Raw genomic sequence first — 12,105 nt, forward strand, 5'->3', positions numbered from 1 at the left:
GATGTACAGATCAGAGGACTGTGAGGGCCACTGTAAAACCTTCAGCTTGCACCTATTGAGGTAGTCTATTGTGGATTTTGACATATGAATAGGATCATTATCCATTTGTAGAGGCCATCCTCTTTTCAACTTCAGCTTTTTTACAGATGATGTTATGTTTGCATTAAGAATTTGTTGAAATTTCATTGAATCCATTCTTCCTTTTACCTGTAAAATGTTACAAGTGCAATTGGATGCAACACAACCAGAAAGCATGATTGATCTACCCCCATGCTTAATTGTTGGAAAGATGTTCTTTTTCTGAAATTCTGTGCCCCTTTTTCTCTTCATATACCTTTTATCATTGTGGCCAAAGAATTCTATTTTAACCTCATCGATCCAAAGGACATGTTCCAAAATACATCAGGCTTGTTTAGATGTTCTTTTGCATACTTATAATGTTGAATTTTATGGTTAGGATGCAGGAGAGGTTTTCTTCTGATGACTCTTTCATGAAGGCCATATTTGTGCAGATGTCTCTGAACAGTAGAACAATGTACCACAAGTTCAAAGTCTGCTAAATCTTTCTGAAGGTCAAGCGGGGGTTCTGATTTGCCTCTCTAGCAATCCTGAAATTTTGCTTGGTCTTCCAGACCTTATCTTGACCTCCACTGTTCCTGTTAACTGCCATTTCTTAATTACATCTCAAATAGAGGAAACTGCAACTTGAAAATTCTTTTCTATCCTCTTATAGGCTTCTGCTGCTTTATCGGTGTCCACCATTTTCATTTTCACAGTGCTGGCTGCAGTTTTTTGGCACAAGGTTAGAAGAGACTGGGTATTTATAAAGCTGGGAAATTTGCATCACCTGGCCTCTCCTAAAGATGATAGTGAACAAGCCATAACCCTAATTGGCTAATTAAGGTCTGAAACCTTGGTCAAAGTTATCTGTGCACACAAATCTCCAAGGGTACCCAAAATTTTGCATCAGTCCATTTATTTATTTATTTATTTATTTATTTATTTTTGCCTAAAATTCAAAGGAAATGTGTCATCTTTAACTTTACGCCTTTTCGAGTTCATTTCATCGTCAACTTGTTTAACTGTTCACAATAAGAGAAATTTTGACCAGGAGTATCCAAACATTTACATGCCACTGTAGTGTATATCGTGCAAAAAGTAGTAAAACATTGTCATACTATAGAAATGTGGAATTACCATAATAGTAGTGACCAGCAGAATGAAGATTAAGAATTATTGTAAAATATTAAGCTTTCCCAGATCTATAGGATAGGGCATATGGGATAACTTAAAGGGGTTTTCCCACAAACAAAAGTTAATTTTAACCTCTTAGTGACCGGGACATTTTTTTAAATCTGAGCTGTGTGACTTTATATAGTAATAACTCTGGAATGCTTCAACATATCCCATCGATTTTGAGAATGTTTTTCGTGACGTATTATACTTTATGATACTGGTAAACTTAGGTTGATATGTTTTGCGTTTATTTATACTTTGAATGATTATCCCATTAATCCAGATAGTCACACCACACAAAAACATTCATAAATAACATTTCCCTTATGTCTGCCTTATTTCAGCGCAATTTGTAAAATGTTGTTTTATTTTGTTAGGATTTTGGCAGGTTTAAGAATGTAGTGGTATTTTTTTCATTTTTTTAATTAAATTTACAAAACTTATTTTTATAGTGATTTGTTAAGTTTTGAAGAGACTTTGTAATTCCTATATATTGGAAACCACCAAAAGTGAGACCATTTAAAAAACTGCACCTCTCCACATAATCAGAATTGCTTTCAGGTAGTTCCTTAACAATGCTTTTCAGGAAATAATACAAAGTGGCATGAAAGGAATGAAAAAGTTCATTTTTTATCACCTGCATTTTGCTATCTTCTGAACAAGCTGCTATAGTGGACAGACTTTAATGCCATTATATGACCGTGAACTGCCGAGGCAAACATCAGGAATGGAGTTGAGCGAATATGTTCGGGTTCCCTCTTATTTAGCAAGCTATAGCGCTTACCCGGATACCTGGATCGCGCCGGCCCATCAGCTGATCAGCGCCGCAGCTGCATGTGTCACGGCTGTGTCACATGCACAACACATGCATGGAGAGCCCAAAAATAGGCTCTCTCCATGCATGTGTTGTGACTGATGTGTTGTGGTCTGATCATACTACATCTCCTGGGCAGGGGAGGAAGTAAAAGAATATACAGTCATGACAGCACGGGATAACAGATGATTCTTTCTGTGAGGTAAAACATTTCCCTGCCTGTTTTTAAACAATTTTTAATAAAGAAATAATCATTTGCAATCCTGTGCTGTAATGTCTGTAATCTCTTTAGGCACATAGCCTTACTCAGTTTATAAGGATGATGTCAGATTATTGGATTCAAACTAAAAACTAGAAAGTCGCTTTGCAATAGCCAGAATTTCTCAGAATAGAGCTATATATCTGTCTTTGCTAACTATCAGAAGTGGCGGAAACCTATATACCTATCAGTCTCTAATAACAAAGGTAACTGGATTTCCAACATTTGTGATAGTGGAATAATTTTCAATATATTTTGGTTCAATACAGTCTGTCTGTAGTCATGTCCTCAGTACACCAGGAGCCCTCAGGTTCTTCTGCCAGGGCTTGGCCTTCCCGGCCTGTCTTTCCTCTTCTTTTTCTGTCCAGCAAGGTTTCTCAGAGTACAACAATTAATCCCAGCCACACAATACTTAATCAGAGCCACCTTGAAGTTGCTGCGGGGTATGCGATATTGTGGTTGAGCAAAGAGACTGTGCCTGTCCTCCCACTTGCTCTGCTCTTATTCTGCCATGTCTCTTCTCAGCTCTACCACAGGAGGATCTCTATTGTCACCACTGGAGTTGGTGAAAATTGATTCATAGGATCTAGTCTATCGGCCACCTCTGGTCTTGTGCGGGAGTTGTGAAAAGTACCACCTTTTACCTGATGAAATCCTTATCTCTTTTTTCGATTAGCCAGCCTAGCGCAACATCACATGGGTGTCACACCGCAACAATAATATTGCGACAATCCAGATAATCAAAAGAAGAGCGCCAGGCGCTTGGAGATAGGTGGTTCAAGGATTCCCAACCAGCAGCCACAGACTACTGATGTGGTCGATGGATGGGGTCCTGCGAATAAATTTGATGCCTAACTTCAGAGATGTACACACATTATTCACTTGGGGAGCACACTAACACCTCAGCTCTGACTTCTTCACATCTTTTCCCTAAAATAGTTCTTTGGCTCCCAAGTACCTTTTTCCACGTGTTACAATGTCCATCTATCTGTATTTTCTTTGTATATGTAGAGAGGTACTGTATATAAGCATGATCAAGGTCACTTCATGAAGGTCTCATAATGTTACTGATGCCGTGAGTAGTGCCAGGAAAATGAGCTCCTTATGGAAATTCTATGCATGCCTTGAGTTTTTTGGGTTGTTCGATATGACCCGTGCATAGCATTTACATGTGTCTCATACAATGAACTATTTGAAATCATTTGCAATGAATGAATAAATAATGAACAGTGATCACCTATTGCCAACATCGTATTTACTAGGAAGCTGACAGGTAGATATATCATGGAGCATATTACTTGGATGGCACTGCCGTGATTTTTGTGCAATTCGTGGCCCTGTACTAGACTGTAGTCATAGATTTGTAGCCTGAGTGACACCATGATTAGCTTTGTCTCTTTATATCATGTAGGTTCCCTGTCTTTGTTGAAAGCTCCGATGCTATCCCTTCCCCCGCCAAACAGTAAAAACCTTAATAACGTGTTATAGGTATTAGGGGGATTATCCACTGACCATCTGGCCCAAAGCAGAGGCTTCTAATGATCTGCAACCAGCAAGGCAGGGGAACAGTCAGGGACTGGCTACTAGTTAGAGTAACAACACACATCTGACACTGTCAGAACCCGTCAGGATGACGAGGAGATTTACCCTGATCACGAGACTCCTGCCATGAGTCATGGAACGACTGCCCGTGACTGAGCTGAAAACATCACAGGACTGAGGTTACTTCATATATAACCTGAGGAGCACAAGTTATCACCAATTGTCGGTAATCAATAGAGGTGATACAATAAGTGACATAATCATGCCCCTTTCACCAAGATTTGCTGAGGTGTCCTACACTGATCACATACCCCTAATGCTGGCTGTAAATCCAATATCTATTTCACATCTATCTTTCTATATATCATTTATCAATCTATCTATCTATCTATCTATCTATCTATCTATCTATCTATCTATCTATCTATCTATCTATCTATCACAAATCTGTCTAGCTCTCTGCCCACATGACATACACGTTTCCTATGGCACACATAGCTCTTGTCCTTTCACACTTGTTACCATTACATGTAAAGTGTTGGGCATGTCTGTAACACTGCAGTTTTTTGATTGCAGACTCAAGACACAGACGACACAGATGAAGTTGACATCTCCATTGACAATGCGGCCTTTATGGACGACTTCTTTGCTCAGGTGAGAAATACTTTCTATTGATCTACATACACAGCATGTCCTCGTGTGTAATGGTTTATATAGGACTTTATAATCTACTGTCATTTTTCTGGTTACAATTTTTTCTATTTTTCCCACTAAATCTGTCATTTTCTCTACATTCACTAATTTTAGATTGAGGAAACTCGGCAGAACATCGAGAAGATCTCTGAGAGTGTTAATGAGACCAAGAGACTGCACAGTGTGATCCTCTCAGCTCCGCTACCTGAACAGAGTGTGTAATACCATTATATATAGGACTGTAGAGTCAGCAGATTAGGTGACTCTTGCTCACTACATGCTCCAAAACGTGACCTCTGACAGTTTACTAGTTGGGGAAGACTTATATATAGTATATTCTATATTAATACAGTCATAATCTGGGCTAAAATCTGTGAAAACCACCTCCTATTGTTTTCAGTGGAAATCTGCACTTTGGGTAACATGATGTGGATTTTTCCACCGAAGGGCACAGTACGACGTTGGCATCACAAGTCACTGACTGGACGTTAGCTTTCCTGACCGGAGCATGACAGCATGTATTTCTATGCAGCTGTAATGCTTGGATCAAGAGAGCCACCACCATTACGATGCGACCGGCATCCATGTTATACGGCCGTTATCGGTGTTATACGGCCGTCTGATTGCGCCCAAAGACTTAAACTCTACAATGGACAAAAAAAGTGATGTGACATTTATTGACAAATCTGAGGCAGAAGCCTGAGTGTTAGTTTTGGATTTCTAGATGTCTTTTTTGATACTGTCCTACAACCTGCTACTTGATATTAATGACTTGATATTTCCTTCCTCTTGAAGAAACGAAGGATGAATTGGAGAACTTGACAGTAGAGATCAAGAAAGCTGCAAACAGCGTCAGGTCACGTTTAAAGTGTGAGTGCTCAGTGTGTACAATGACCATTATCGCCAACGTCCCGTCGTCTACAGTATATGGTAGTGACTAATCTGTAGTGTCCTTTTAATGACATCTTGCTCAGACTGATTCTTGGAGGTAAATGGATATTAGAACTTTAGAACTCCAGCCTAAGGGCCCCTTCACACTGGTCGATTCTGCTACGATTACGACGCATTTGCGTCATATTCGACATCGCAGTACGAGCTCGTAGCCAGCGGTCACACTCTACGATGTTAACGCTTTTTCTGACGTAGTTGCGATGTGAACGTCACGCGTCGCAATCGTACGCTACCCTTCATACCGCCATAGTCCTACGACTCCGAGCGTGACGTATTACCAGCATGGGCGTGCTAAAACGTCACGCCCAATCAGGAGACAGGTATGCGGAAGCCCAACCCACGTAGTCGCATTACGAGCTCGTATGACCGCCGTCACATACTACGATTTCGACCGCCACAGCGAGACATTTACGACGAAAGAAAGTTCTGCTCTTTCTTTCACATCGTACGATGCTGGGCTGCGTCGCAAATCGTAACGCCATGTCACACTTTGCAACCTCGGAACGAGGACGGATAAACGTCACAAATCGAACGCTCGTTCAGACTTTGATTGCACAGTGTGAAGGGGCCCTAATCTAAGCTCTTATCTTCACTTTCTAGCAATGGAACAGTCCATAGAACAGGACTCCACACAATCCTCTGCCGACCTTCGAATACGGAAATCGCAGGTATGGCGAACACACAATGATTCTGGAAAATGGTCTAATTCAGTATAGTTTACCTAAATGCAAACTGATCTAATGTCAGGTTATTGTGGTATAAACCAGAACATGTGTTGATCAAACAAGGGCAGAGTTGTCTACATCACCCACATTACATCCTTAAATCTAGAGCAAACACACAGCACCAAAAACGCAGCTCCGAAACGTCCAATAATTACAAATATAGAAAAACTTTATTGAAGGATAAAAACAGATAGGTATACAGCATGGCAGGAGACATCCCCTATACAAACCCGCACACGCATATCCCAAAAGGACCCGAGTAAGGTGCGTAGCAGATATACATCACTGATTATATAGGTGACAATCCAAAATGGAGAATCCTAGTATTGCTGATCATATAGAGCGGTACCGGTAATTATATACATATATAATATAAGGGAGGAAATACCTACCACAACAATCAATCCCGGCACCTACGCACAGCACTCGCGTCCACCCCGACGTGCGTTTCGGCGATTTGCCTTCCTCAGGGGGAAGGCAAATCACCGAAACGCGCGTCGGGGTGGACGCGAGTGCTGTGCGTAGGTGCCGGGATTGATTGTTGTGGTAGGTATTTCCTCCCTTATATTATATATGTATATAATTACCGGTACCGCTCTATATGATCAGCAATACTAGGATTCTCCATTTTGGATTGTCACCTATATAATCAGTGATGTATATCTGCTACGCACCTTACTCGGGTCCTTTTGGGACATGCGTGTGCGGGTTTGTATAGGGGATGTCTCCTGCCATGCTGTATACCTATCTGTTTTTATCCTTCAATAAAGTTTTTCTATATTTGTAATTATTGGACGTTTCGGAGCTGCGTTTTTGGTGCTGTGTGTTTGCTCTATATATTTGCAGTTGTCCCTTTATGGTTCAGGTCTGTCTTAATTTTTATATTATATATAATCACATGGATATAACCAATGAGACAGACCATGCACTCGGTTGAATTATATCCTTAAATCTAGCACGGACTATAAAATGTTCCTTTCTAGGTTCCTTAGAAATAGACATACAATAAGGCTACACAGCAGTGGAGGCCAAATCATCACCTTCTGGGAGTCACAGTGATGACAAATTGCCATTCAGAAGCCTGACCTAGATTAAATGGCTTTTCCTAAGCTTATTTTTTTCTTTAAATATGAGGCGTCATTAATGCCCCCTATATTTTTAGTTCTCTTTTCCTACATCTCCTCCTATGCGCAGCATTGGCTTTGCAGTCAAAGCGTTCTTGAAAAGGAGAGAATGCCATATATTCTGCAATTTACCCAATCTACCGTAGCCTTACTTTGAATTAACCCTTGGTCATAACCAACAGGCCTGCATATACACTGATGGTTATAGCCGAAAAGCTCCACAATGGGACCAGATAAAGGCTTACACAATGATGCCACCTTGTGCATGTCCATTGCTATAATTGTTAGATTTGTCAATAATTAGGTGGCCCAGAGGTAGATCTATGGATTCATCATCAGACTGGTGTGGAAATCAATTCAAGAGACAATATTCCATCTATACATTACATGCCTACAATTTTATTGTATTTTTTGGGTGATTGTGTTGCACATATAGGAAAATTTTCAAATAATCTATTAGATATTATTGATTACATTTTCTGCAAGAACTTCAACTGTTTGATTTGCTCCACTTTGGGTAGCTTACTGCTGTTGTTGCATTAGCCAGTGCAAGTTCACTGAGGGATTCTCTGCAGTGACATAACTTGCAAAATACCCATCAGAGCCCCAACTATCACAGGTGTTTAATAGAATTGGTCTACTTATATGGGTCAAGAGGACCTTTTGGGTCCCACTAGGCTCCAGGAACCGGGTATGACTGCAAACCCTGGTGGAACCACTCTAGTTACGCCCTTTGGTCATCACACATCAGTTAGTTGTTTAACTTTGATTGCCTGTCTTCTCTACAGCATTCTGTTCTTGCCCGGAAATTTGTGGATGTCATGACAAAGTACAATGAAGCTCAGGTTGATTTCAGGGAGCGAAGCAAAGGACGGATCCAAAGACAGCTGGAAATCAGTGAGTTGCCCATATGTTTTGGCTACTTTTTCTGTAATAGACTCTTACAGATTTACTTGTATCTAATATACTAAATGTAGAGCTAATTACACATGCATGTGTAGAAAAATGCAACAAAGTAAGAATGATTTAAAAAACAGAGGTATTAATAGTTTATTTTTATCAATTAACAAAATGCAAAGGGAATGAACACAAGGGAAATATTAGTCAAATCAACATTTAGTCTGACCACCCTTTGTCTTCAAATCAGCATCATTTCTTCTACGTACACTTGTACACAGTTTTGGAATGAACTCAGCAGGGAGGTTGTTCCAAAGAGAACTAAGCACGGATCTTGTTTGCCGATGGGCTGCAAAGTCGCACAATAAAAAGTATCCAGAGGCTCCAGTGAAGCATGGTGGAGGTTCCTTGCAAGTTCAGGGGTGTATTTTAGCAAATGAATTTAGAGATCTGGTCACCATTTATAGTGTCTTTAATGCAGAGCAATACAGGCAGATACTTACTCATCAGGGAATAAGATCAGGTTGTACTCTGATTGGCTCAAAATGTTTTCTGCAGCAGTACAAAGACCCTAGACATACAACCAATGTCATTAAACAGGACTTTTCACCAAATTTTTAATTTTAAGCTTGACACGATGTAATAGTGGCTGCAGTGCAGAATAAAACTTTTTTTTTGTTAAATTTCAATTGCAGAGATACTAGCAATCAAAGTATTTGGCACCTAGTGAGTTAATTTTCATTAAGTTTAAGAGAGCTTTCACTGGGGCATGTACTACTTCTTCATTACCCACATGAAGATATATATATACACACACACCTTCACATGCTATCAGTGAGATTATATTATTAATGGATTTATGAGGTATGTTAGGCTATGCTGAATGCACTTCGGCATGGAAATAATCAAGATCCACTGCTGGCACCTGCCTTTGCGATTGCCGACCGATAACATACCAGACTTGTTTGATGGAAGACAAGTTCAGAGACGCTGCAGGCCATGGTAGCACATCTGCCTATCAAAAATATTCATATATATATTCAACTTATAATTCAACCATGAAATATGGAACCCAGTGAGATAAATCCTTTCCATAGTGACCTTGTATTGCATTATAACCATATGCCCAAAATGTGGATGAGATAACCTAAAAGGTCATGTCTCTTCTGATCCAACACTGTCAATGTAAATATGACATTTCTGGAAATAATAGAATGCATAGTGTATATGAATGTATAGTGTAATGTCATTATAATTATGTCTTGTTTTCCAGCTGGCAAAAATACAACAGATGATGAACTGGAAGAAATGCTTGAAAGTGGAAATCCAAACATTTTTACATCTGGGGTGAGACTCTGGAATTAAAGAGCAGAGCTAAGACCATTTAAAGGGGAGGAATAATCTCAGGTTCACATTGACTATTGTCTATAACAGATTGTGTTTCAGTATCTCTTGGGCAGGTTTACTAGTTTTTCCCCATATACTGTAGAAAGCATGGCACACGTCAGAATATACTATACATTCATTTTTTTTTATTGCTGGGACTGATAATCGCCTGTAGAGGTTTTACAGAAGTCACAGAAAAGTGATATTTATATGTTGCCATGTATAATGGAACAGACCTGTCAGTCAAAAGGATTGGTGCTGGGAAATGCTGGCTACGGACCTGCCTCGGACTTTTAGTTGAGACACATAGTCGCCAAACAGCTTTTCATTCTGTAACACCACAATGCTTAAGAGTAAAACATACCTGGATGCAATAACGCAGTCATAATTCAAGTCAGCTGCCCATGGCTCTAGTGGGTTCCCCTTAAGTCTATGGCCAGCTTTAAATTGTTGGTATATGAACTGTATTTAAGATGAATCGGAAGTTATTTTGTATGTGGGCCAATATTTTGTGGGGTGCATTTAAGGTAGCATTCTCTCAGTGACCCTTTCTCCCACACCCTTTAATAGTGCAAATATCTCCTCATTAGACTTGAACTCCTATAACACCTATTGGGGTAGCAATCCTAAAAGTCAATATTAAGCCTTTACAAACTTCCCTACATAACTTAGGATAAGCCAAACCAGACACTTCATTTTCAATCACATGTTTTGGGGTAGTTACCCCTCAGCAGTGCAAAGCAGGAGATCAGATTTGTCTAACTGAGAAGTATCTAATAGGCGAGGTCTAAGCGGGAACATTTCTCTTTGTGGAGAGTGCCAAACCGGCGTAAGGAGACTTATAGGCCATGCAATGTCCTCTGGGAAATTAAATATGCAAATATCCTGTTCAGAGAGGAAAAAGACTAGAACATTAGCGCCACCTAGTGGGGATACTAATCCTAAAACACGCGTCTGGAAATGGAGTGTCTGGCTTGGCTTTTTATCCTAATTTATGGGGCACAGAACGTTAAAGGGTCGATATTGACTTTAAAGTTATCTTCCCATGATGAGTGTGTGATGAATTTTTGATGCTACGTATTTTCGCTGGTTCTTACATTTCCAGCAGTGTAGATGGGATTTATAGAAATCTCATGTCCTCTGTGCTTATTTTTTACTCCACGGAAACTGACCTGCAGCGCATGTTTGAAATTCGCAACATGTCAATTTCTCTTTAGGATACGCTGACTTTTATGTGTGGATTTTCCCCATAGAATTGCGTTAGATCCAGATAAACCCATGTGTGTTTAGTGCATTTCCGCTGTAATCTGCACATGGCTGTATCTATGAAGAATTGTCAAAGCCAAATACCAGGAATTACAAGAAACAAAACAGCTAAATTTGAAACATCTAGGAAAAAATTGAGTAGCAAAAACTGCAATAGGGTCTTATCCGATTATAATGGACAATAAAATGCAGGGAATTGCTCACCTGGTATAAATGTGTATCACACAACAAGGATCAAGCTTAAATCTGTCAGCTGCTGCAGTCCCATGGGCTAAAAAAAAGTTTGAAATGCTAGAAGAGAAACAATAGGTGGATCGTCTGCACTGCTGATGGAGATCCGAAAGAATGGTCCAGGATACAAAGTAGATTTGATGTAGTTTTCTTCAACGCGTTTCGAAGCAATTTTGAAATTCGTTGAAGATGAAGACTTTAAAATGTGTTGATAATAAAGCCTCATCAAGTCTACTTTGTATCCTGGACCATTCTTTCAGATCTCATAAGCAGCACAGACGACTCACCTATTGTTTCTCTTCTGGCATTTATTTAAATCATGACATAATGAAAAAAGACAAAATCCGCAAAAACATGACAAAAATGCATGTAAGAAAAGATGCACTCAAAAACGCAATGGAAAAACACAAGAAACCTAATTTACTTAAAAGGTGCAGAAAATCTGAAACATCAGAAACTCACTAAATGCTCATCCTGGGAATTTAACCTTAGGGTTTCTACCCCCAATGCGGTCGTTAATTGGAAGGTCGCTTTAAAGGCATATCTGTACTTGCTAAGCAATCACAATAGTGATCAGGGAGTGTCCCATAACCATTCATTACTTTTAGGGCCACTCTTCTATAGATGAGCGGTCTAGACTAGTGCAGTCCTCAGGGCATCTAAAGTGGTGGCCTCAGCTCATCTCCAGCCTCATTACTTCATAGCATATGTGCACTAAACACAATCAAAAGTTTGCAAAAATGCTTCAGAAAAAAAAACCTCTTCAAAACTACTTTCAGGAGACAAAAAGCTACTCCAAAAACTTCCTAAAAAAGAGGAGTTTCCTGAAGTAGTTTCCAAATCATGATTTGCAATTTTTTTGTTTTTTTGTTTACCATCTTTTCTTTATCTTGTGTTATTCGTTGACTTTTCTTCATAATGCTCTTTATTTTTGTTTTTTGCTTTACCTTTTTTTATTGTAGAACAAAAGGTCGTCTATTT

At 39.6% G+C, this 12,105-nt stretch overlaps 1 protein-coding gene across 4 annotated transcripts in view; it reads left to right on the forward strand.

The window, feature by feature from the left end:
- STX3 (syntaxin 3) overlaps positions 1–12,105 on the forward strand; it is a 108,235-nt gene that overhangs the window by 79,976 nt on the left and 16,154 nt on the right. For all 4 annotated transcript variants that reach the window (XM_077250939.1, XM_077250941.1, XM_077250940.1 and 1 more), the window contains exons 2-7: positions 4,428–4,505; positions 4,659–4,758; positions 5,340–5,414; positions 6,096–6,163; positions 8,133–8,241; positions 9,515–9,588. In XM_077250939.1, coding sequence (XP_077107054.1) covers positions 4,428–4,505; positions 4,659–4,758; positions 5,340–5,414; positions 6,096–6,163; positions 8,133–8,241; positions 9,515–9,588 — 504 coding nt within the window. The remainder of the gene's footprint in view (positions 1–4,427; positions 4,506–4,658; positions 4,759–5,339; positions 5,415–6,095; positions 6,164–8,132; positions 8,242–9,514; positions 9,589–12,105) is intronic.

The sequence above is a fragment of the Ranitomeya variabilis genome, chromosome 4 (assembly GCF_051348905.1).
Source record: "Ranitomeya variabilis isolate aRanVar5 chromosome 4, aRanVar5.hap1, whole genome shotgun sequence".
Taxonomy (NCBI): domain Eukaryota; kingdom Metazoa; phylum Chordata; class Amphibia; order Anura; family Dendrobatidae; genus Ranitomeya; species Ranitomeya variabilis.